We start from the raw sequence: 27,184 nt of genomic DNA on the forward strand, positions 1-27,184 counted from the left end.
TTATTTGTCTGTCTTTGGAACAAAATACATCACTGAATCTGCATGTTAGGGATCCAACTGTTTGTTGGTGGGTATGTGGAGGTATGTGGAGTTAGATGTCTATGCACAGGTAATTTAATTCAAGTAAATAATGGGCCGATAGTTTGTTACATGGTGATGGTACCTGAGAGCGACCCAGTTGGGTTCCATAGGATTTATATCAGGTGAATTTGGTCGCCAAGACATCAAAGTGAGTTCCTTACAATGCTCCTTAAACCACTATAGTGTGGTTCTGGCTCCCAGATGTTGACGTATTGCTGAAGATGAAGGGATGCAGGTGGTTCGCAGCTGTCAATCAGTCTTTGATACTTACAAAAGTCCCATGCAAGTACAGGAGAATGTCTCCCATAGCATAATACTTCTGCCGCCAGCCTGAGTCTGTGGTGTGCCACACATTTCCAGCTGTCATTCACCTCAAGGACGGTGTTTGTGGAGACGTCCATCGACCTAGTGTAGCAAAAATGCGATTCATCCAAAGAGCCAACGTGTTTCCAGTGATTGACAGTCAAATACCAATGTCCCCATGTCAACTGAAATCATAATTGATGATGTCGTTGGGTCACCGTGTGAAAACGTATGGGTGGTCTGCTACAGAGCTGCATGTTCAACGATGTACACTGAATGGTGGGCTCCAAAACAACAGAGATGCCACAAATCACCATCTATCATACTTTACAGAGCAGACGAGCCTCTGCACCCCATGTTCTATGAAGAGTCGTGGACATCTAACCATTTAGTGCTTAATAGTAGTTTTACTGTACTTCTCCCTCTTTCCACAGATGCTCACAACAGCAACACACAGACATTTGACCAGCTTCACCGTTTTCAAGATACTCATTCACGGGCTCTGTGTAATAATAATCTCCCTTTCTCAAAATCGCTTATATCAAAATCGCTTATATCAATGGATTTCCTTATTTGCAGCCCATGTCTTCACTAAGGTGACCCTATCCATGTGCTTCACTTACGTACTTTTCTTACTGATCACATGCCCGCAACACCACCAGGCAGCATCCAGTGTCATGGTGAGCAGTGGTCAAAATATTTTGGCTTATCAGTGTATATCAATGCATGTACCTCCAAAATTATATCACTATATAAAACATAGCTCAGGAGATATGATGTCATAAACACTGAGACGTGTGAAAATATAGCTTTTGCTTAAAATGGTGTGCAAATTACTCAGTGTTTCATAATGAGAGCACTTAGCAACTTCCAATGAACTTTAGGTCTAATTTCAAACTTTTTCTTGTTTACACATGTAAAGACAAATATTTAACATATTAACTCATTTGTAAAAAAAAATCAGACACTTGAAGCTCTTTTATAATAGGGAGTTTGATTATTTAAAGAATAGGGAATTTGATGGTATAACACTAAACAACTTAACATAATGGGCAGTGTACGAGAGCTGTTCAAAAAATTCTGCAGAATTTGAAATTTCATGCCAATGGTGTGTTGGACTAAAATGCAGTTTGCATCCCTGCACATGCCCGTGTTTAATGTGGAATTGTGGATGTTTCATTGTCATATGTCTGTTAGTTATTGTTCAGTGTTGTAATGAGTAGAACATTGCTTCACACAGTTCGCAAATTTTGATAGGGTAAAGACAGAGGAGCATCGTGTCTGCATTAAATCTTGCATGAAACACTAGGAAACCTTTACAGAGACATGCCAAATGATCCAGGAAGCCTACAGAGATAAGGCTTAAGCTATCCTCAGTGTTAGAAATGGTCCCTACGGTTTAAAAATGTCCGGACAGAAGTTAGAGATGACCCTCATTCAGGATACCCTTTGATGTCTACCGCAGACGCTCGTGTCAGAAATGTCAGTGAAATTGTGTGAGCCAATTGAAGACTAACTGTCTGAGAGATCGCAGAAGAATGTAACATTGCAGTTGGATCGGGTCACAAAATCGTGACATAGCATCATGCAATCCATCGTCTTGCCACCAAGTTCGTCTTACATCAAGACCAGAAAGGACTTCACATTGCAATCTGTGAAGAGGCTCAGGATCGCACAAATTAGAATGAAATGTTCCTTAAGAGAATCGTAACTGCTGATGGGATGTGGGTCTACGTTTAAGATGTTGAGAACAAGGTTCAACCTTCACAATGAGTCAGGAAAGGTTCTCCGGGACCAAAACTAGCTCGTCAGGTCAGTTCAAATGTGAAAGCCACGGTGATAGTTTCCTTTGACTTTGAAGGATTAGTTCATCACGAATTCGTGCTACAGGGACAAACTGTTAATCGATGGTACTATCGGGACTCGTTGCGACACTTGCGAGAAAATGTGAGACAATGCATCCGCACCTTCATCCCTGTTGGTGAGCGACTACTGCGCAAAAATCGAAATCACTGTGCTGCCTCATCCTCCATACTCTCCAGACCTGGCCCCTATAGATGCTTTTTTCCAAAGTTGGAAACTCCTTAGAAAGGACAAACATTTGCAATGGGATAGAAGAGATAAAAGCAAATTTGCTGACATGGCTTCACACTATCCAGCGTAAGGTATACCGAGACTGCTTCTGAAAGTGGAAACGGTGTTAGGAGCAGTGTATCAGTTGTACAGAAGGGTATTTCAAAGGAGACCATGCAAAGTAAGTAAAGGGTAAGAGTACAAAAACTTTGTGGATTAAGTTCTGGAATTTTTTGAACAGACCTCATATACAGGTTGTCACCTGAGGGCTGAAAATTGAGTTTCATGCCACAGGGAGAACAACAGTTTCATCAGCAACACTGCAGGAACACATATATAACAAATATCAACACACACCATACATAATAATACACATATTAAGAAAAAGGTGCTTACATCAGAAATGTTCGTAACTTATATGGCAGAATATGAGATTTAAAGACACTGCATACAAATGAAAATGTATGTGTACTTCAGGTCACTGATAAGGCATTAATAAACTGAGGTGATCTGCAACTGGCAAAACAAATGTTTTCTTTAACCAGTTGCAAATAGGTGGTCCTGACCTAAAAAGCATTAATATAAATTCATAGCATTGGCATATTTATAACATTGAAGATGTCACTAACCAAATTTGATTGTAACAGGATGTGTTTATCAAATCAATAGTGGAGAAACCAGGTATTTATTTACAGTTGTGTACCCACACAAGTACCATGCAGCGTCTAGTCTTGTACTTAATGTTTACGACATCATATCTCCCGAAATATGTGTTGTACATTAATATAATATTATAGGTACATCCAGCAGTATATGTGGATCCTGTCTGCAAAAGTTATTGTGAGCAGAGTTAGTAGCAAAGAATTAATAAATGTAAATGCCATGCATGCAAATATTTGATCCTGTGACGCCTACTACTATATTATGTTCGCAAGAGCATCTAACTATGAGCATTTATCAATGAGAATTCATTCTGAAATAAGATATTTGTAATCTGGCTGACATTTAAAGACACGGCTTGTGTTAGTTCACGTTTTGTCAATTTTGTTTACGATAAGAGCCACTCGGCTTCATCTAATCTAATGTAACATCACGTGATGTAACAAGGCCCACTACTTCCGAAGGCGATATTTTTACAAATATCAAAAACTAGCTCGAGGGCTAATAAACCTTTACTTGGAACTGGCTGACCGATTTTTCAACCTCTTCAGATTTACACAGTTGTTGTTTTGCAGCCACGTTTAAGATTTTGATAACACAGTAAGTTTACCACACCTGTCTTGCAGCTGTGACATGTCGGCGGAGAGGCGCAGGTGCCAGCGCTCGGCCTGGGCCAGCAGCTGGCGAAGCAGCAGCGCGGTGGCGCGGCCATGGCTCATCAGCTCCGCCTCCACGTCGGCGCGCACCGCCTCGCGCAGCCCGCACAGCAGCTCCCGCACCTCCTCCGCAGTGTACGTCTCCTCCGACAGCCTGCAGCATGGGTGCCCCATCTCAGTCAGCTCTCCAGATACCTCTCACTCCAGTATTCCAATATTTATTTATTTTTATTCACTTGCTGTGTTTTTCTATGAGGCATATTCCAAAACCGAGGTCCTTTCGCTCGTCAAAAAATAAGTTCACGAGAAAAAGTTTTTATTGACAGTAATATTTTACTACATACACTACTGGGCATTAAAATTGCTACACCAAGAAGAAATGCAGATGATAATTGGGTATTCATCGGACAAATATATTATACTAGAACTGGCATGTGATTACATTTTCACGCAATTTGGGTGCATAGATCCTGAGAAATCAGTACCCAGAACGACCACCTCTGGCCGTAATAATGGCCTTGATACGCCTGGACATTGAGTCAGACAGAGCTTGGATGGCGTGTACAGGTACAGCTGCCCATGCAGCTTCAACACAATACCACAGTTCATCAAGAGTAGTGACGGGCGTATTGTGACGAACCAGTTGCTCGGCCACCATTGACCAGACGTTTTCAATTGGCGAGAGATCCGGAGAATGTGCTGGCCAGGGCAAGCAGTCGAACATTTTCTGTATCCAGAAAGGCCCGCGTTGTGCGTTATCCTGCTGAAATGTAGGGTTTCACAGGGATCGAATGAAGGGTAGAGCCACGGGTCGTAACACATCTGAAATGTAATGTCCACTGTTCAAAGTAGCGTCAATGCGAACAAGAGGTGACCGAGACGTGTAACCAATGGCACCCCATACCATCAAGAAGGGTGACACGCCAGTATTGTGATGACAAATACACGCTTGCAATGTGTATTCACCGTGATGTCGCGATACACGGTTGCCGCCATCATGATGCTGTAAACAGAACCTAGATTCATCCGAAAAAATGAAGTTTTGCCATTCATGCACCCAGGTTCGTTGTTGAGTACACAATCGCAAGCGCTCCTGTCTCTGATGCAGTGCCAAGGGTAACTGCAGCCATGATCTCCGAGTTGATAGTCCATGCTGCTGCAAACGCCGTCGAACTGTTTGTGCAGATGTTTGTTGTCTTGCAAACGTCCCCATCTGCGTGCTCTACACGGTTGAATGAGATCGACCACGTAATAAAATTCGCCAACACGGAAGTTCTGGCTGTAGAGAAGCACTATCACACGTGCTTGTTCAGAGAGGCTGTAGAAATACAAAAACACGTGAACAGTTTCAACAAGAAAGAGGAAAGGCTGAAGGTAAATGGATCCTGGCTTCCCATACTGCAGCGAACGACTGTCGCAGGTAGCAAGAGGAGAACCGGACTGGAAATGACTGCGGAGAAGCCCTCGGACATTGGCACGCCAGGTAAATATAGTCTGCGGCCGCGGGCTCGGCTCCTGTTCACCACCGGCAATGGAGGGTGAAGCTTTGACAATGCCAGCCACTTGTTCTGGCAAAACGTCAGAAAAATCATTAGATGGACGTTGGCCGAAGAACCCCAGACAGAAGCCAATAGGCAGTTTGTCAACAAGTGGCCACAAAAGCCTTAACAATTTTGTGTTTCATCTGTTTACTTCTCTCATTCCACATCATTACTTGGAAGGTTCTACTTGACAACATATCATCAATGAGGTTGGTTATCTTCTTGCAGGGGACGGCACAGATTAATTTGTTCATGAGCCCCTGTTTCCAAACTGTATCATAGGCTGCTGTTAGGTCTATGAATGCTGCAGCTACTTAATGTTTCTTCTGGAACCCCACCTCTATATATAATGTCAGTGATAGGACTTGATCTGTACAGCAGCGATAGGGATGGAATCCTGCTTGTTTGATAGGGATTTTTTTTAGTATAGTTTGGCCTATTCTGTTGAGGAGCAGTCTTTCTAGCAATTTATAAACCATACTGAGAAGGGCAATGGGGCGGTAACTCTCTGGTCTATCGCCTGGTTTACCAGGTTTCAAGACTGCGATGATCTTTGCTCGTTTAAGTGAGGGAGGAATGTTACCCACTTGGAGAATGTCCATAAAGAACTTAGCCAGCCATGGTTTTGTGTGGGCTCCAACATGTATGAGGAACTCAGGGTGGATACCATCGAAACCCGGAGCTTTGCCTGATTTAACCTTCTTCAGGGCATTGGTAACCTCCTCAATACGAATATCTGATGAATATTCTGAGTCCATTGCACGGGTCCTTTTTAATGTTTTTACGTCCTTCATCACTTTTGTTGTGTGCTTTCTATCTCGTGGAGCTCCAGACGCAGAAAATATGTGGGATGCAACCTTGTTGGGAGATATTTTGTCCTTTCTATGTTCAGGTGGATTTGCACCTCCAAGTTTACACAGTAGGGACCAGGCTTGTTGGCTTGACTTTGAAAAGTCTAGATTCTCAACAGTATTCTCCCATTTTTGCCATTTAATAAAGTCGATGTTATGTAATAGTTCATCCGCTATTTCCCGGTCCTCATTATTGAGGAACTCCGCATACAGGTTATCGCATATCCCTGTCCAACCGGGAATGTACCTTTACAGTAACACCGGTAATGCATATTTTTTAATATTAGTGGTTTAGTTTGATGTTTGGAGACCCATATTTTTATGTCATGTCTATTTATCTCCTTTTATTATAAGAGACTAGACAAAACTTAGCAAAATGGGCTAAATATATGACGCAAAGCATTCTACTTCAGTAACATCTGCGAACAAATATGGTTTATGTTTGTCTTTGGCTAGCTGTAAACTCAGAGTTGGATGTGAACTGTTTTGGAGAGAAATCGAAACGTAACTTGTCTCTGATGTACCATTAGGGTTTATATTGTTAATTATTTCATAAAGTGTGGAAAAAACTGTTTTGTGGTTATTCCAATGTGATGAATATGTACCAAAGTAACTTTATCTGGCATTTTACTTTAAAGAAGTTACATTCTATATCTGTTTACATTGATTTGAGTTTTTGACAGAAATGCATTTGATGACTTGCCCGAGAAGAAGATTAATATATTGTTCTCAAACACTTATAAGACCCAGGAACACACTCAACAAAGGTGTATTCCATTTATTTTCAGGACAGTGACCAACAACATCTGAAGTGACAAACAAAAATATGACTATTGTTTTCAATTGCCGACTTTTCGCTTCAAACGTTGTTAACAAATCAGTTCTTGGACTCATGTCTTGTTACTGGTCTTAATCAATACTAAGTTGGGTAGCTTGCCATAATTGTAGCCGTACTTTTGTTTCATCAGTTATTTAATAATATTTCAATTATAGGCAGGACAGGGTTCCATTTGAACAGGTAAGAATCAATTTAAAAAATAGTTGTTAACCACAGTGTAAGACAATGGGTTGAACTGGAACCTACTCTTTTCAATAGCTACATTGACCTCTTTCTTTCTCAATGGAAATGTAAAGTAAACAAAGGAGTTCAGCTTGCAACTGAAAAGTACCTTCTGTTTGCAGATGATATCATTATTATTCAAAAGAATGAACATGATCTCCAATTATTAGTGTGCCAGCTGAACAAGATATGCAAAGAATACAGTTTAAAATCTTCTAGTAACAAAATCAAAATAAATGCACACTGAGGAAAATATCCAGTCAATTCAGTTTTACATGTAGTCTCTCAAATGTATGAAGATGATATCTGTTCCCAAAAGAACAGATACCATTGATGACTGTGCAGCTTCTCTAGAATGAAATGATAGTTAAATCAAAATCCTTAGCTGCCGACAGGTGTTGTTGACATACATCAATGGGGACAGCTGAAAATGTGTGCCCCGACTGGGACTCGAACCAGGGATCTCCTGCTTACATGGCAGTCGCTCTATCCATCTGAGCCACCGAGGACACAGAGGATAGTGCTACTGCAGGGACTTATCTCTTGCACATCTTCCGCGAGACCCACATTCCCAACTGTCCACAACCTACATTTGTGGTAGTCCTAATAGATATTTGCCCATTCACTCATAACTCATGCCAGACTAAGGTGACGAGTCCCGTAAGAGTTCTGGCAAAGGGTGTGCATTCGCTACCCGGCCTCCTCCTGTGTGAATGCACACGCTTTGCATAGCAATGGCAGTTCCTGTCTTATCCTATGCGAGTGAAAGCTGCATTACTACACACAAAAAGAAAACAAAAACAGACTGTGGAAATTAGGTTCCTGAGGAGGATGCAGGACTGTACAAGAAGAGACATGAAAGATATTAGATCATCATTAGATGAATATAATAGAGGGAAACATTCCATGTGGGAAAAATATATCTAAAAACAAAGATGATGTAACTTACAAACGAAAGCGTTGGTATGTTGATAGACACACAAACAAACACAAACACACACAAAATTCAAGCTTTCGCAACCCACGGTTGCTTCATCGGGAAAGAGAGGGAAAGACAAAAGGGTGTGGGTTTTAAGGGAGAGGGTAAGGAGTCATTCCAATCTCAGGAGTGGAAAGACTTACCTTAGAGGGAAAAAAGGACAGGTATACACTCGCACACATATCCCTCCGCACATATACAGTACCACCACACTCATACTGTAGGTTCCCTCAAACACCTCCATTTTCCTGCATTTATTTATTTCTGCTTATCTTATTGATATTGCTTAAGTTCCTTATGTATTCTCATTGATAACTGTCTCTTGTTTTAATTGGTTGTGTATCACTCTCCATGTTTCATACCTCCTGATGCAGCCTTGCCTAGTACTCATTTTATTTTATTTTATTAGTTTTGTTTATTAATAGAAACTGTTATGTAGGCATGCTATTCCTATTTTGTGCTAAAGGTTTTCCTGTCCACCCCATTGTTATTTATGTACTGTTCAGTTTTTACTTTTTCATTGCAAAGATATCTAGATGTGTTACTTATCTTCCAATGTTGTATGCTAACATTTAACTTCTTTGGTGATAATGCTCAGTAAATGTCTGAAGATCACCTTGTTAGCCAAAAACCAGTTAACAATAAAAGTAATATTGTAGAACAAAAGCAAACTGGTGCTTTGCATTTATTATAATGTTGTTCTACCAAGAGCCGACGGAAGATTATGTTAATATGATATATTGATGACTTTCCAGAAAAAGTTCTCTTTGCCAATTACAGCAACATCATAGTCACTGATAAAACATCACAACTCCTATTAGAGATAGCAAATGAAACTCTCAAGGATATTTACTACTGGGCAATATGTAATAAATTAAAATTAAACATAAAGAAAATGAACAGCATGGTTTTTGTCATGAAGAGAGGAAGAAACTCTGTCACTTTAAACAGAGATGATAACTCTACAAATTGCGGAGCAAACAAAGTTTTTAGGAATGAACATGGCATCTGTACTGTAATGTACTAAATGAGCACAACTACAAATCTGTGGTTGATATTAAGGAAAATATTACTAAAAACCATGTTACTAGTCCTATACATTATAATGGAAGAAGAACACATTATCATGGAACAAGAGCCAGTTTGGAGTTACATTTATCCAGGACAAACAAACAAAAACTCAAAATAGTGTTTTACATCAAGAGATAAAATTGTGTAATAAATTGTCAAAGGAATGAAAAATATTACTATAACACATTTGTTTAACAAGGCTTATTACACAATTAAAGACTACTTAGAGAACTCTAAGTAACAGGCAGGAATGAAAGGGGATAAATACAGCACCTTGTCACATTTCAATACGTGATTGTGTGTCAAGATGTATAATGCATGATAGTAATTTCCACTGCCTTAATTTTTCTAGTGGGCAGCTGCACACAGCTGAATACAGGACATCTTCTCAGTCCACGAGTCAGCAGTGGGGGTCCTAGTGTGAGCAACAGTGAGAGTGGCACTATGCGTCACATTGTAAGTGATCGGGAATGGTTCAGGAGTCATCAGTGGGTTTGGATTCCATTAGAAAGATTGTGTACTACAACAACACAAAACTATTTTGTTGACGCCGACTTACGGAGGGAAAATATGGGAGATCAGAGCTCACAGCGAAAGATATAGGTGTTCGTTTTTTCCATGCGCTGTACGAGATTGGAATAAGAGAATTATTAAGAAGATGGTCTGATGAAATGTCTGCCAGGCACTTAAATTTGATTTGCAAAGTATTGATGGAGACTCTAAAGAAGGGAAACTGCAGGTAAGAACCTTACCTGCTACTTGGCACATTGTTCATGATAAACACGTTTGAAGTTGTACTCTGTGCATGATTATACCAGTCCACAGGACTTAGTCTTGCACTGAAGATGATCAATCTGTGATTGAAATCGTTATGGGAAAAAAAATTCAAATTTACACAACCAAAGTTGGAGTTTTCATTATCAGCAGGTGTCCTCAGTGGGTGGGTAGTGAAGAAGGAAACTACACTTTATGTTGCAAACTAGCTGAAACAATTTGTGTGCAAATAAAGGACTATTATACAATAGAAAATTACCAAATGATGCAGTATAGCTGTTAAGAGACTAACACATTTGACAGGAAGGAGCTGCTGTGTCCACCCATCCTGATTTGTGTTTTCCATGGATTTCCTAGATCGCTTAGGCAAATGATGGGACTGTTTCAAAGGCCACAGTCGACCACCTGTTCTACCCCGATAGGTCACCTGTTCCTTTTCTTAAGGCATATTATGTATGCTGTGTGTTATATTTTGGCTTATTGTTTGACACTGTATTTTCTTGACAAATCCTATGTAATTGTGAGATGATCCTTGGATGAATATAGATAAAGAAATAAATGAAACAAATATTTCTGTATTTCTGGAAAAATAAAATAGTAATAGTATGCAGCAGAAATAAGAACCAGAAACAAAAACATCGAAGAATTGAGAACGGTAGGAAGAAACCTTTTTAAGAATAAGATACTAAATTTAGAATGCTTTCAAGGTGGAAAAGATGGACAGAAGAACAGAAAAGACAACATGGGGAGTGCTTGGAGTACTGGGAAAATAAGAAACAACACAAAAGGAATAGGAACTGAAGATATAACATGATCCTGGCTGGTAAATAAGAAAATGCAAAAAAGTAACATCAACAAATTGCTACACAATGCACACACTTTGTAAGTCAACATAGGTTATTAGAATAACAAGAAATCATTCAATTGACATGCAGCACGTTGGTTGTTGGAAATAGAAGATAAATATACTATGGTGAAAATGATACTTGTACATTAGTGAAATTACTACTGCTACAATGACAATTATAGTGAGGTCAAACGTAATTCGAAATACATTACATGGAAGAGATATTAATATCCACAGAATGTGGTTCTTTTCATTCCCACACTTGATGGGTTAAACGGATGTAAAGCTACTACTGGTGTTGTGAATAGGGTGGATTATACTAGTACATTGAGTGCTACAAATGTATGTGAACATGCACAGTAACAAAAATTGTATCACTAACGTAGTACCTAGATTCTATTACGTCTTGGAATGCACAATACACTGCCTTCAAATTTTGTGCACGCTGATGCTTAGCGAATCTGATATATGTCATAATTAGCGATTGGTGTTGCTCATTTAGTCCCAGTTCCGCCTGAAACAAAGTTTACTGTTAATGAGTTGTTTTCGAATAAGATTTTACTGAGTGTGCAGTGTCTTCAAATTACCATGTCTACTTAGTTGACACTTGGCAGACTATAGTAATAACGTTTATTAAACCAAAAACGCAAAATACAAAAGCGACTTCGCAACAACTTCAACTACGTGTTTTCAATGCGTTAGTTGTTTGGGTATATGTTTATTCTTTGGGGCTTTGGCAAATAACTCTTTACATCCTAACGGACGGTCATCACCCTAAATATTTATACACGCCGCAAGCTGTCCTTCCTTAAAAGCCGTTGCAGCATTTCGCATTATCAATGATGATAATAATTAAAATATACAAATTTACAACACGCGTTAAGAGCTTTGGAACATCTGCAACGCTACTGCTGAAACATCGATACTCTTTGGATCTAAGAAATTCTTCAAGATGGCCTCATCAGGTTAGTAGAGTTCGAATGAGTCACGTGAAGTGTAAAGAAGTGATCTGTGGGTGGTAATTACTAGATCCTGTGATAGGAATTGCGTTTTTGAGCACCTTAAGCACAGATTGCGTGAAGGAAAATCTGAGGTTCACAGTAGTAGCTATTGTTTTTGTATTAATTCGTTGCCACCTGGACGAAATTTTGTCATTCACCGCGTGGTCGCATATTGTTACAAATGAGTACGAATTTTTTATTCATGTATTTAGTAAAATCACCCAAAAACCATAACATGGCAATTGCATAGCAACAGTGAAGTGTAGTAACTTCCATTTTGTTGCATTTTATGCTATCTTTTCAGATTAGTTAAATTTGAAGGAAAAATTGAGAATTAATTAGTTGTCGATGAGTGGTGTAAATTTGGCAGTTTTTTTTTACTTTCGCTCTCGATACTCAAAACTTTGGAGGATTATAATGGACGAACTGAATAGTCAATGAATTTAACTTTCTGCATAGGCCTCTTTTAGTGCGAAACAAATTCCTTCCTGTGTGGAGTGATAGTGCTGATGTCGGATTAATTACTTACTATGTTTTTGGAATTGCAGGTAAAAAAGGAAAAAAAACAAAAGGAAAGACTCTTCCTCTCAATGAATTTTTAGCCACTGGCCCAACACCGGGCGTTGCACCTGTTGTAACTCGTAAACTTGACGGCAGCTGGGCGGATGATGTGGATGATGATGGTAAGTCATAATTTTCATATTATATATACGTAATATGAAATGAATGGTATCAGGAAAAAGTATTACATTGTGAATTTAGCAGTGGGTCCTTTGTAGTAAGTGTACTTTAAAGAGGAAAGTGGTTGAAGCCGTTCTGAGTCAATACTGGTACCACTAATTTTAAGTTATTTAATTATTCGTTAAATTGGCTTTAACTCATTACAAAGTTTAATACATGATTAAATGATCACTTTTCAAGCGTTTTATCTGTATTACCAGTGTTTCCATAGTATGCTCATAAGTTTCTGATTGATATTTGCCTATATTGTTTGTAAACAGATACTTTTAACGAGTTTGAACTAATCATAATTATTTCAGGAATTAGTCCCATGAGGCTCTAGTACTTAGTTTCATGTCGAAAGTTGCGCAATATGTTTTACTGGTTCTGTTAATTGTCATAAATGTGGCCCAGAAGGGTAATGTATAACATAGCATAGCAAGAATTCAAACCTCCCAGAATGTATTACAGCATGGGTGTACCTATCAACCATTGTGCAAGTTGAGAGGATAAGTGTCTTTATAGATTTGCAAACTATACTTAACATGCCCTTTTTATGTAAAATCTTTTAAGTGTTCTGTGTATGAACTACTGGGAAACATTAGGTTTATTTAAGCAGCTACCAGTGGGCTCTTGCTCTTGCACAGAGCTGAAGTCACTATAAATATGCCTTTTCTCATTCCTGGCTACTTGATGGTGGCTGTTGGTTGTTTTATATTGCAAGAAACAGCCAAAATCTCTGGTGCTCCCAATCTGAGATATTTGTGCATGTGAATAGCTGCCAGCTTGCTCTGCAGATAACGAAGAAATTTGAAGTAGTGTATGATGAAATGAAAGAAATTATTCAGATAGTGAAGGGAGATGAAAATTTAATAGTCGTGGGTGACTGGAATTCGAGTGTAGGAAAAGGGAGAAGGAAACATAGTAGGTGAATATGGATTGGGGCTAAGAAATGAAAGAGGAAGCTGCCTGGTAGAATTTTGCACAGAGCATCATAGCTAACACTTTGTTAAAGAATCATAAAAGAAGGTTTGTATACATGGAAGAATCCTGGAGATACTAGAAGGTATCAGATTATATAATGGTAAGACAGAGATTTAGGAACCAGGTTTTAAATCGTAAGACATTTCCAGGGGCAGATGTGGACTCTGACCACAATCTTTTGGTTATGACCTGTAGATTAAAACTGAAGAAACTGCAAAAAGGTGGGAATTTGAGATGGGACACGGATAAATTGAAAGAACCAGAGATTGTACAGAGTTTCAGGGAGAGCATAAGGGAGCAATTGACAGGAATGGGGGAAAGAAATACAGTAGAAGAAGAATGGGTAGCTCTGAGGGACGAAGTAGTGAAGGCAGCAGACGATCAAGTAGGTAAAAAGCTGAGGGCTAGTAGAAATCCTTGGGCAACAGAAGAAATATTGAATTTAATTGATGAAAGGAGAAAATATAAAAATGAAGCAGGCAAAAAGGAATACAAACGTCTCAAAAATGAGATCGACAGGAAGTGCAAAATGGCTAAGCAGGGATGGCTAGAGGACAAATGTAAGGATGTAGAGGCTTATCTCACTAGGGGTAAGATAGATACTGCCTACAGGAAAATTAAAGAGACCTTTGGAGAGAAGAGAACCACGTGTATGAATATCAAGAGCTCAGATGGCAGCCCAGTTCTAAGCAAAGAAGGGAAGGCAGAAAGGTGGAAGGAGTATATAGAAGGTTTATACAAGGGCGATGTACTTGAGGACAATATTATAGAAATAGAAGAGGATGTAGATGAAGACGAAATGGGAGATACGATACTGCGTGAAGAGTTTGACAGAGCACTGAAAGACCTGAGTCGAAACAAGGCCCCCGGAGTAGACAACATTCCATTAGAACTACTGACGGCCTTGGGAGAGCCAGTCCTGACAAAACTCTACCATCTGATGAGCAAGATGTATGAGACAGGCAAAATACCCTCAGACTTCGAGAAGAATATAATAATTCCAATCCCAAAGAAAGCAGGTGTTGACAGATGTGAAAATTACTGAACTATCAGTTTAATAAGCCACAGTTGCAAAATAGTTTACAGACGAATGGAAAAACTAGTAGAAAATGACCTCGGGGAAGGTCAGTTTGGATTCCGTAGAAATACTGGAACACATGAGGCAATACTGACCTTACGACTTATCTTAGAAGAAAGATTAAGGAAAGGCAAACCTACGTTTCTAGCATTTGTAGACTTAGAGAAAGCTTTCGACAATGTTGACTGGAATACTCTTTCAAATTCTAAAGGTGGCAGGGGTAAAATACAGGGAGCAAAAGGCTACTTACAATTTGTACAGAAACCAGATGGCAGTTGTAAAGAGTCGAGGGGCATGAAAGGGAAGCAGTGGTTGGGAAGGGAGTGAGACAGGGCTGTAGCCTCTCCCCGATGTTATTCAATCTGTATATTGAGCAAGCAGTAAAGGAAACAAAAGAAAAATTCGGGGTAGCTATTAAAATCCATGGAGAAGAAATAAAAACTTTGAGGTTCGCTGATGACATTGTAATTCTGTCAGAGACAGCAAAGGACTTGGAAGAGCAGTTGAACGGAATGGGCAGTCTCTTGAAAGGAGGATATAAAATGAACATCAACAAAAGCAAACCAAGAATAATGGAATGTAGTCAAATTAAATCGGGTGTTGCTGAGAGAATTAGATTAGGAAATGAGACACTTAAAGTAGTAAAGGAGTTTTGCTATTTGGGGAGCAAAATAACTGATGATGGTCGAAGTAGAGAAGATATAAAATGTAGACTGGCAATGGCAAGGAAAGCGTGTCTGAAGAAGAGAAATTTGTTAACATCGAGTATAGATTTGTCAGGAAGTCATTTCTGAAAGTATTTGTATGGAGTGTAGCCATGTATGGAAGTGAAACATGGACGATAAATAGTTTGGACAAGAAGAGAATAGAAGCTTTCGAAATGTGGTGCTACAGAAGAATGCTGAAGATCAGATGGGTAGATTACATAACTAATCAGCAAGTATTGAATAGGATTGGGGAGAAGAGAAGTTTGTGGCACAACTTGACCAGAAGAAGGGATCGGTTTGCAGGACATGTTCTGAGGCATCAAGGGATCACCAATCTTGTATTGGAGAGCAGCGTGGAGGGTAAAAATCGTAGAGGGAGACCAAGAGATGACTACACTAAGCAGATTCAGAAGGATGTAGGTTGCAGTAGGTACTGGGAGATGAAGAAACTTGCACAGGATAGAGTAGCATGGAGAGCTGCATCAAACCAGCCTCAGGACTGAAAAGAACAACAATAGCTGTCTGAGCGATAGTGAGGATAGTTCCATGTGACCCATGTTTACATTTCATTGTTTTGTGTGTACTTCATTTCCAGCTCTCGCCTCAAATGATAACAAAATGGATTTCTGTTACTGCGAGCTGTAAAGCTAATTGAAATGCATTCACATAATTGCAGAAAATTACCAGTTTCCTGATTTTGTGTGTTATTAGCAGTTGAAAGGTGATTGTCTTGCAGAACTTTAATAATTGACTGAAACGAAGTGGCAGTTTTTCCCCCACTGAGCCAGTCAGTTTATTTTAAGGTTTCTCATTCCACTCTGTTAGCCGATTCCAATTGTTCACTGAATTTCAAGCGCATGGCTTTCATTTCCTCATATGTAAGGCATTAACATGTTACACCATAATAAAAAAGCAAACATGAGAGATTACTCTGATAAAATTGGCAGTCTGAGACTTGCACCTAAAGTCTTAATACTGCTTATTCAGTATAGATATGGACATCCCAATTACGCATTTATTGTGGGCTGATTTTTATGCTCATGAGAGCTTGGTGTGAAGTCGAACATAAAATGAACATGCTTTGTAATAAGATTTTTTAAGACCTGCAGGTAACAGCAAATTCTGTTGAGGCTTGTTTTTTTTTAAAAAAAAATATTTATGCGATCTTGGCTGTTGAATGTTTTTATCAAGTAAAACGGATCACTCCTTTGGTGTTCTCAGAATGAGAAAATCGAACAAGGCATGAAAATAGAGTGGACAGCTAGTGCCACAGGTGACCAAGCAACGGCGTTCTAATGAGAAAAGGAAAAAGAAGTGTCAACCAATATAAACACTAAGCACATTGTTCGTAAGTCATCACACCCACTCATGGTGCGGTAGTGTCTGTTTTCTGGAGTTTGAAAGGAGCTCTATGGCAACTATTTAATCAAAACTGTTTAGTGCTGATCCAAATTTTTGTTAATAAATGCTTAAAATTGAATTTTTCCTCCAAGTGTTAATTATATAATTGCAGCATTGGAATAAAAAGGAAAATCAGTGTTTGAATAGAAGTAAGCTTTCATGTTACGTAGATCTACCTGATAGCTTGCTATGATGTAGCACTTCTCAGTTGGCAATTCTATAGGAAAACAGCTTTATTCTAAAATGTATCACGTGGTTCCAAAGGTTGTGCATGAATTGAAGGGTCTGATAGAAAGATAGAAATAAAATTTTGGAGTAGGAACTTTTGGTATTAGAAGTAATTTTGAGCAAGTGAGAGTTTTGGAATATCTGAAAGAACAAGCAAAATCAATGCATCTGTGCATTACATTCAGCAAAGGTAATGCTAAGAGTTTTTTGTGTATGTGCAACACTTTCTCATTCAAGTGTGTTCTGGATGTTATGTCCTTACAGTCTTGTATATCAGTTGCTGTGTATGTACACCTGCTTTCCATTCATGTGCTCTGAAGGGGACGTCAAATTACATGACCACCTTTCTCATGTTACCAGACATCTTGATCCTTTTCTGGGAAAAATCAAAAGCCTCATGAATGCAACAATAGTTCCTGATAAAGAAACTTCGCCAGGATACTTGCAGCATCTGAGATGGTCCAAGCAATGACTGATGTACTTGGAAAGGTTCACCAATATTTTCTACAAAGACATTGTGCCTATATTTGAATATGGTGGTCATCATTATTGGACTTATGTAAATAGTGTTCAGTAAACGCTTCATTATCTTTGCCACACTTAGGCACATGTACACTGATTGTCCTTGTTGTTCCTGACATTCCAAAACTTTCATTTGTTCAAGATACTTCCAAGACTGCAAGTCCCTAATCCAAAGTTGCTGTATTTCAACCATTGTCATTCCTTTTGAATCAACCTGTGTAAATATGAAACCAAAAGAAAGTACAGGTGAAAAAGAAAAAAATATTTTAGAACAAAACAAATTGTTAAAATTGGAATAATATGAAGCTTCTGAACGTTAGTGTCAGAAGTATCTTTTGGGTTATTGTTATGAATTATGCATTTTTAATTAGTATTTGAGGCCTATGTAACTTGTTGAAAAGAGGTATCTCACTGCGTGTCACAAATGGCGACAAACAATTTTTGATTTTGTAGCTATAAAATGTTACATTCTAGATTCTACGCACACACAGTGAAATGTTGTTAGCAAACAGGAAAGTTGTATTTATGGTTATTCGTTTATGATTAGAATACTACTGCAGAATCTGAATTTGCACGAACAATATAAAAGTCTAAAGGTCGGACATAGCGAACATGAAGGAAGAGATGGAGTGGGGGAATGAGAGATTGGGATGCATATCCAATTCCCATGCATGCTAAAAACATGTACTTTCTCTTTTCTTTCTTTCCCATCGAAGCAGATTGAAGCGCAGCAAAGTGTGGCTAGGTACAGCTAGTCTGTGTAATATTTTGAAACCATTTTCAAACTGTGTCTTTAATTAAGGCTAATTTTGAGTGGGTGACCACATTTCAGATTCAAGTAGTCCTGCAAAAAAGCAAAGCAGTAATAAAGTGGCTTTCTTTGAGTGCTGTTCCTGCTTAAAATAGCATCAGCCTACTGTGAACCAAAATTCTAAAACTGACCCCCCTCATTAGTTACCAGTATATGGAGAACTACAGTTGAATAAGAAATTTGAATTATAGACCAGCTTTAAAACTTTTAAGGGACATTGAGGTACTGAGAAGTGTGTTGATTACATTAAGTGCAGTAGAAAGTGTTGGCCAACAAGAAATTAGGTAATTCCCAAGAATGATTGCCTCTTGAAGTTACGGGGTCCAAACGAACATATTGAACGTGTGATCCTAAATGGATCAGGCAACTCTGGCGGGTGACGTTATGATTAATTATTTGTGATTGTAAATTTTATCTGTTTTCTGTCGCTCCCTTAGTTGCTTTAAGTTACACACCTCCGCGAATTAATGGCAGAAAGAGAATTGTTCCTGTAGCACACACACCACATGGACTTTCACATGACGACACTACCCAAAGCGAGTGAGGTAAGTCATCTCCTTTGTAATTACAAGTATTTTTGTAATGGTCTTCTTTTGTCATTGCTGTAGTGACCACCATAAACATACTCATAACATCCGCCACCAGTCACCTGATCGATTTAGGGTTGCACTTTCGATATGTATTGGTTGGACCCCACGACTTTGAGAGGCAATCATTCTTGGAAATTACCAGAAATTGAACCCTCATATGAAAAACCATATGTATTCCATTTGCCTGTGAGGTCTCCAATTTTTAAGTATTGTCAGAGTATTGGCATTCGTTATTTCTTTGTGAAGCTCACAGTTAACCATCTTATGAAATTTAATTTCTGCAACAACATACTAGAAACAGTTACCTGTTTCGTGCCTGCAGTGGATTTTTAAGTGTGGTTGTCGAGTAATGTTTCTCAGTTTTGTGAGAGATTGTTCAGAGTTGAATGTAAAAGTCAAAACTGTAGGCCAGCCACTTGAAATAGATCACCTCTCCAATTAGTTTATAGTGTACTACTCATTGTGACAGACTAATGCGCAATGTAGTTGGAAGTTGAGGTTATATTGGACAGTGACAATTCAGTTGAGTTTGTGAAACCAACAAATCTGAATACAAAATGGTAACTGTGGTATCAGATTGATCTTTTAACATAGCCTCAGGTCTAGATATTGAATATGCCTTGTTATGAATATAGAAAATAGTACTTGAATTCAGAAAAACTGTGTTGGTAAGTATTTTCGAACATATTCGTGAATATGCCATGGATCTCTGTGATTACGAGGAAATGTTGTCTACTCCAGGAGCCTTGTTTCCACTCAGGTCTTTCAGTCTCTGCCAAGTTCTTGCAGTATCATGCTTACTTCTTCTTCTCCTTCTGTAATAGTGTTTCCCGTATGAGTGTGTGTGTGTGTGTGTGTGTGTGTGTGTGTGTGTGTGTGTGTGTGTGTGTGTGTGTGTCCGTCCTTGCTTTCTATTTGGGCAGTTGCTTCTCTTCTCTCCAAAGGTCTCTTTAACTCTCCCATAGGCAGTATCTATAGTTCCCCTAATTCTGCATATTACTATGACCTTGCAGTTGGCCTCCAGACATTTTGCTTTTACTTCTACTAGCCCTTCTGTTTTTACCTGTGTTATCCTCTTCTGCCTTCACTGTTTCATCTCTCAATGTTACCATTATGACGCTTGCTTTGAAACTTTGAAAATCTTTGGATCTATAAATTTACCAGTGCCCCATCTCCCTAATTTCCTATCTTTTTGCTTTTTCTTCTGTTTTAAGTTGCAGTGTGTAATCGATAAATTATGGCCAGAGTACACATCTGCTCCTTAATGTTTAAAATCATGTTTTGGAATTCTCCCATACCATTATACAATCACTCGGAAACTCCTCCAGTGTCTACATTTTTTCCTGCATTTCATTTTCTGACTTCCAATCCCTCGTCTCAGTTAACCTTTTATTCGGTGCACACAGAAATATTGTGAAGATAAAGTTGCTTAAAATAAATGTATACAGGTCGTGTGAAGTGTTACATACAGTTTTCCAAAATACATTGCCTACCTATAACTACCATTTCCCATGAGAGACACATGACTGCTACAATATAAATACTACAGTTTTCTTCCTGTGTTTTGAAAAATTAAGAAAACCTCAGGACAGTTGCTTAATCCACAACCTTTTATTGGATACACAACAGGTTTCAGAACAGTTACAGTTCCATCATATTTTGTGAACTGCAATAGTAACATCTGAAAGGGAGGGATCCTAAAGTCTGGAATATCAGATAAGGAGCTTTGTGGCTAAAGTTTCAAAATTAAAAGAGAGTATAGGATGTTTGTTACAAATGAAACAGCTTAATCACCTGAGGTCAGCCTCACCCCAATGTTGTCATAGAACGAAAGCAGTAGCTTACCTACATTTCTAGTGTCGTACTTATTAGGCCTACTCCTACATATGCCTGTTTTATATTTTTGTTGATGCCCTCAGAAAGGTCTCTCCATTGTAGGCTATCAATACTTAAAAAACCTTTTTTAAAAATTGTACACAGTATACATCTCGTGTGTGAAATTGTTTCAACGGAACTACAAGTAGAAGAGTCATGCCAAAATGGTGGCTCTTTTCAAAACATATAAAAAAGACACTGCAGTGTTGTGTGTAGAATAGATATGATACAGAGTGTTAATGACCTCTTGTACTGCAAGAGAACTTACTGGAAATACTTCTGTTCTAACAGATACCGACACTGGTCGGCGTGTGGTGCTCCCGACTGCACCTCGATCTACATGGGGAACTGATGTGGATGACTCGATTGTACCCCGTGACCCACCGTATACGGCCTTCCTGAGCAATCTGCCATTTGAAACTGAGGAGGATGAACTATATAATGTCTTCAGGGATTTAAGGGTAACACTCTTTTCATTATTAGTATCATAACACATTTTCATAAGTGTTTAGACTAAGGGTTCTTCTTGCACTCTTATTGTGAGGTCTGAGTGACTTGCCTCTGATTTCAAACTGTTTCCCTCCCCCTCCTCTCCCACTCCCCCTCTCTCCCTCCTCCCTGGGCCATAATCAAATAATTCCAGAAACTAGGAACAGTTTTTTTCACTTGCAAATGCGTAGCTACCCTATATTTTTGTAAATGAGCATAGTTTAAGTGTGTCCACTTCTGTGTGCTCTCCTCCTTTCTGATACTAGTTTGAGATTGATTTCCCTCATCCCTCTATATTTGTAATTAATAATGGAGGTGAATGACGATTTCATTTCACTGTTTAAAGATATATCTAAAAACAAAGATGATGTGACTTACCAAACAAAAGTGCTGACAGGTCGATAAACACACACACAAACATCACACAAAATTCTAGCTTTTGCAACCAGCGGTTGCTTCTTCAGGTAAGAGGGAAGGAGAGGGAAAGGCAAAAGGATGTGGGTTTTAAGGGAGAGGGTAAGGAGTCATTCCAATCCCGGCAGCGGGAAGACTTACCTTGGGGGGGGGGGGGGGGGGAGGACAGGTGTACCCGCGCGCGCGCACACGTATGCGCACATACACACACAAGTAACTCTAACAAGTTATTGAAAGGTGGACTACCCATGCAGAGAAAGTTGATGTAATTATCAGGTTTGGAACGTAATATGTCCTGTAGCAGATTGTTGTGGGCATTTTATTTCTCAATTTCGATCCTTCACTGAACCAGCATCCTGTTTTCTTTTTCTTCTTTATACACAGAGCTAAGGTTAGTGCAACAAATAGTTGATCTACATTGGTAGCCATACCCTTTAGCCTCAAAATGCTTCATGACACAATACACACAGTATGACAGCTTCAAAGATGACTTTGTTGGTACATCTGTACACTTGTTCGACAAACCTGTGGATAGGCTACAGCAAATTTGACTAACAAATTTGATCATTTACAGAGATCATGTATGTTGATGATTGGTATAGTTCATGATCTACTGCCAAAAGTAGAAGCAGGACAGAAACATGAGATGTGGAAGGATTTCCAAAGCACAAAATCAGAAATGGTGGCCACGGTATTTTTATGTATCTTCCTGTCACAGCTTAAAATTACAAGTAAATCACTCCTTAAATGAACTAGATTGACTGAAATGAATGGATTGTTTTGGACGATACTGATGAAGATGGAACAATGTGAAATTATATCATTAAAATTTTAGAGTGGTAGTTTTTCATTAGTCACAACATGTTCATAAAATCATTCCATACCCTTTGCCAGTAACTAGATTTTGTGAGTATGGGTAGCAAAATTTGTGTGACAATGAGAATAATATAAAGCTTAAGATTTATAAATCTGGTGTAATTAGGGGGCCTTGAATTGTCAGAAGTGGTTGTATATTTAACATGATCATTTTACATTAAAGTGTAAAGTTACAAGCAATAGAAGAATTTTTTTTTGTTTCTTGTCTTAATGAACATAATATGGTCACTGGAAATGATTTCATATAAATATTCCCTCATCTCGAATACGAAGATTGAAGTGGACTAATAAACATTCTGTGCAAGTAGGTATTTGAATTATTGCGGATTTCTAATGTTATCTTTTGTATTAGCATTTAATAGTATTCATCCCTGTTTGTGAAAACAAAATTTTCTTGAAGTGAAGTGTTAGTGACAACAATGTGCAGGAAAGCATCTTTAAAAAGTCCATGCTTAGAAGGGTATCTCAAGGAATTTACAGTAGAGTGCAGCAACCATTATCTGCTTGTATGTTCTGCACTAACTGCTATACTTACAGGTAGTCTGCTTTCATCGTGTGTACCGGAAAATGTGACACCTATTATTATGTTTAAAGCAGATATAAAATTAGTAGTCCTGCCAAAGTGTTTTGTTAAGTACTGAGAATTAGTGTGTGTGTGTTTTTCATACATCGGTACTTTTTGCAATTTTCATGTCTTTGTCCCCGTTACTGCTTAATAAGACACTTAGAAAAATAATATTTCTGATATGTGTACTACTAACTGTCTGATGTGAAATTTAGGTGTATGTTTGGAAGGGATGGTTGGGGTAAGCTTGTGATCCACATACATAATTGCAGATTTACTGTTTTATTTTTTCGTATGTAATCTGGGGTCATTCTATAAATTCAGAGTAATCTTCCTTTGTGAATGGAAAGTTCACAGTTTGTACCCTTTATACACCGCAAACAGGACATGTTCATTTTGGTAACAGTTGAGGATTTTATTTACAAGTAGTGTCTTAAGTACTTTGCTTGTGGGATTCTATATTTGATGAGTTCCTCAAGTTGACGCAATTGTTCACAAAGTTGTTATGGAATATGGCTCTTTTTACTGAGGGTACTTAGTCCACTTTAAAGAATGTAGCCCATATGTGTTTTTGACTCATGATCTTAGCACGAGTGTCAGTGATTTGAGATTTTTATAACTGATGTTTCCATCCTGGAACAATCTCTGAGTTGTGGACTCATTCAAAACTAGCAGTTTATTTTGTGAAACCAAATACATACAACCTACACTTAGAGCAGAGAGCATTACTGTATTTCTATACTTCAAACAAATCTGTGGTCTTCAAGCTCTGCACTGTAGTATGTGCCTGAAAATTTCTTTCGTTGCATAAGCACCTTTTCTAATTGGCCTCCCTCTAGTTTTATTACTGATAGCCTTGCATTTGCAGCCAATATCAGCCTTCCTGTGTCACATAGTTCCAAATAATCGTGGCATCATCATCCATTTGACACCTCCTAGGAAAAGACAACTTCCAAACTTGTTTGTGCATTAGTGTCCAGACATATGCATTCAAGTTTTCTAATGTCACTTACCCACCTTTCTTTCAGTGTTTCTTGAAATTTGGCAGAAACAGCATTTATCACCCATTTGCATGGCTAAGTGTTGCATACACTCGCCTTGTTCCAGACATATTAGTTTGATTTCTTGTCATGTCTGGTGTTTCCCTGCATGCTGTGGTTCGATTTCTTGTCATGTCTAGGGTTTCCCTGCATGCTGCTCTCCATTTTGCATGAGACAGTTGGAATGTTTTTGAAAAATCTCAATTGCTTGTGGTGGTTCTATGCAGTATGGTGCGTCAAAAACATTGTACAACTCATAGTACAGAATGGGGTACCTGCCCTGTTTTCTTGGGGCATTTTTACAAAACAGAGTTTCCAGGGTGTGTGTGGGTAGTTGTACACTTTTATTTGGGCAAATGGTGTGCCTCGGGCTTGTGTCCTGAGCGTCCCCCTCTTTGCTATCGCCATTGACCCTATTGTGTCCTGTCTCCTCACGGGCATCTCCGGCTCCCTTTTTGTCGATGATATTGCCACCTATTGCAGTTCTTCAAGGGCCTGTCTCACTGAGCTCTGTCTTCAGCAGTCTTGATCGTCTTCACTCCTGAAGCATCGCCCATAGCTTTCGCTTTTCCACTGACAAAACTGTCTGTATGAATTTCTGGTGGCGCAAATGGTTTCTCCCACTATATCTACATCTTGGGCCTGTTGCCCTTCCATTTGTTGATACAACAAAATGTCTGGGGCTCATGCTTTCTTGGTCCTCCCATGTCTCTTTGTGGCATCCCGCTGTACACGGTCTCTGTGTGCTATGTGTCATCAATGGTACTTCTTGGGGTGCTGATTGAACCACCCTCCTCTGTTTGTACTGGTCTCTTGTCTGTTAAAAACTCGACTATGGGTGCTTTGTTTATGCATCTGCATGCCCATCCCTTTTACGCCGCCTAGACACTATCCATCATCATGGCATCTGGTGACGGGCGCTTTTACACCAGCCCGATTGAGAGTCTGTATGCTGAACTACAACTGTCCTACCACCATGAATTTCTCCTCAGCAAGTATGCATGCTGTTTGTCATGTGTGGCCACCCTTCCTATGCTGCCTCAGTTGATGATTCCTTCAATCATCAGTATGGGGCTCATCCCTCTTCTCTGTTCCCTCGGGGAGTCCACTTTCGCCACTTGATACGGCGGCTTAACTTCACGCTACCTGCAACTTTCCCCGTGGGTGTGAACCCTTCAGCACCTTGGCGTCGTGAAGTGTCCTATGTTAACTTCGGTGTTCTCTCGTTTCCTAAGGACACTACTTGAGCCTTGGTCCATCACCTTAAGTTTCATGACCTTCGAATGGAATTTAGTGATAGTACCATTGTATACACTGATGGGGTTGGGTGTACATTCGTGATTGGCACTTGTCTGTCAGTACCGGTTTCCGGCCCACTCCTCAGTGTTTACAGCCAAGCTTTTCGCCTTGTATCAGGCCACAGAGTACATCCGGCGATGCAGCCTTCCAAATTGTGTCCACTGCTTCGACTCACTCAGTGCCCTCCAAAGTCTCTGTGCGCTGTACACTGCTCATCCCATAGTGCAGCAGGTACAGGAAAACTGTCACTTGCTCACTCTTTGTGGAGCCAGTGTCACGTTTCTGTGGACCCCTGGTCCTGTCGGTATGCCAGGAAAGGAGGCTGCTGCCAAGGCTGCAGTCCTCTTACCTCGGCCCGCGAGCACCTCATTTCCTGCAATGATCTCTGCGTTGCCGTCTGTCAGGAGGTGTGTCCCTTTGGCATCGGGCAATGGTCCTCACTTCATGGGAATAAGCTTCGGCATATTAAGCCTCTCTCGGCGTCTTGGACGACCTCCTCTCGGGCCCCCTGCTGAGAAGAGATATTTTAACTTGGCTGCATATTGGGCACTGTCTTTTTAGCCATCGTCATTTGCTCAAAGGTGCTGCCCCATACTTCGTACACATTGTGTTCAAATTTTAACTGTCTGCCAGTACCAGCTGGAATGCCCTGTTTTTACTAATTTACGTTCCATCTTGGGTTTGCCATCTGATTTATCAGCTGTTTTAGCAAATGATGCACAGGCTATCGCCCTCGTTTTACTTCTTATCTGCCAAAGCAATATGGTAAACGCCATTTAATTTTTGGTTTTCGATCTCCATTTTATGGCCTTTTTGAAGCCCTTTTTCCAAGTGCCTTGTTTAGTGTCTCCTATTCTTTCCAGTGTCACTTGTATCTGTGTTTGCGTTTTATAGTTGTGACTTGGGTGCGTATGACCTCAGTTGTTTTTTGCGTCCTGAAACAAAACAAGAATACAGAATTAACCTTTCGCCACTGCAGATGTCCTCTTTGCATTCCCCACTGGGGCAGCTTTTGTTACAGATGTACTTCTCACCAAATGCTTGGTCTTTCAAGAACAATATGGTGAAAAAAATTGATATTTGTCCACCTTAAAGGCTGATATCTTCACTTTATCGAGAACTGAATTTTTTGTTTTCAGTAATGCTTACTTTGCTGTCACGTCTCGTAAACGATTCAAGTTATTGAAATGAGATATTTTGCAAATGGTAGCACAAAGTGAGATACATGTTGTGTGATAAATACCTGAAACTCTTTTATTCACCAAGATATGAAAGTAACAATAGTCCTGCAGCAGTGAAAGGTCGGCAGCTCGGGACGCATTCAGCTGTCCATAGCACAGTAGGAATATCAAAGCAATGTGCGTACACATCTCCACAACACCTGGGGAATAGTGTAGCAGGATGTGTGTAGTCTGCAGCAGTGATAGGGTTAAGATTGAGATGCATCCTTTTTTTATTTCCATAGATTCTTGTCTCTTAATTGTCATTTTCCACTTAGTTCCTTCCATTTGTGAAGAAATCACTAAACACTTGTGACTGAATGAAAATATAAAAATGACATGCTAAGCTGCGGACAGGCACAACAAAAACACACTTACACATTAACTTCTTTTGGTAAGAGTATGCAGAAAATGACACACACACACACACACACACACACACACACACACACACACACACACACACAC

General features: G+C 39.4%; 2 protein-coding genes across 7 annotated transcripts in view; one reads left to right on the forward strand and one right to left on the reverse strand.

The window, feature by feature from the left end:
* LOC126293638 (leucine zipper transcription factor-like protein 1) overlaps positions 1 to 11,573 on the reverse strand; it is a 50,705-nt gene extending 39,132 nt beyond the window's left edge. For 4 of the 5 annotated variants that reach the window (XR_007552330.1, XR_007552329.1, XM_049986915.1 and 1 more), the window contains exons 1-3: positions 11,484 to 11,573; positions 11,286 to 11,410; positions 3,733 to 3,927 (exon numbers count right to left, since the gene is read on the reverse strand). Coding sequence is in view for 3 of the 5 variants with exons in the window: in XM_049986915.1 (XP_049842872.1) it covers positions 3,733 to 3,927; positions 11,286 to 11,410; positions 11,484 to 11,486 (323 nt within the window). In the remaining 2 variants the exon portion in view is untranslated. Of the gene's footprint in view, positions 1 to 3,732; positions 3,928 to 11,108; positions 11,256 to 11,285; positions 11,411 to 11,483 lie in introns of those variants that run through there. The other variant, XM_049986914.1, reaches the window with a different exon arrangement.
* A 195-nt stretch (positions 11,574 to 11,768) lies between these two features.
* LOC126293637 (eukaryotic translation initiation factor 4B-like) overlaps positions 11,769 to 27,184 on the forward strand; it is a 51,126-nt gene continuing 35,710 nt past the window's right edge. The window contains exons 1-3 of one of the 2 annotated variants that reach the window (XM_049986911.1): positions 11,769 to 11,861; positions 12,446 to 12,580; positions 21,105 to 21,274. In XM_049986911.1, coding sequence (XP_049842868.1) covers positions 11,849 to 11,861; positions 12,446 to 12,580; positions 21,105 to 21,274 — 318 coding nt within the window. In that variant the 5' untranslated portion in view covers positions 11,769 to 11,848. Of the gene's footprint in view, positions 12,083 to 12,445; positions 12,581 to 21,104; positions 21,275 to 27,184 lie in introns of both variants that reach the window. The other variant, XM_049986912.1, reaches the window with a different exon arrangement.

The sequence above is a fragment of the Schistocerca gregaria genome, chromosome 10 (assembly GCF_023897955.1).
Source record: "Schistocerca gregaria isolate iqSchGreg1 chromosome 10, iqSchGreg1.2, whole genome shotgun sequence".
Lineage (NCBI taxonomy): Eukaryota > Metazoa > Arthropoda > Insecta > Orthoptera > Acrididae > Schistocerca > Schistocerca gregaria.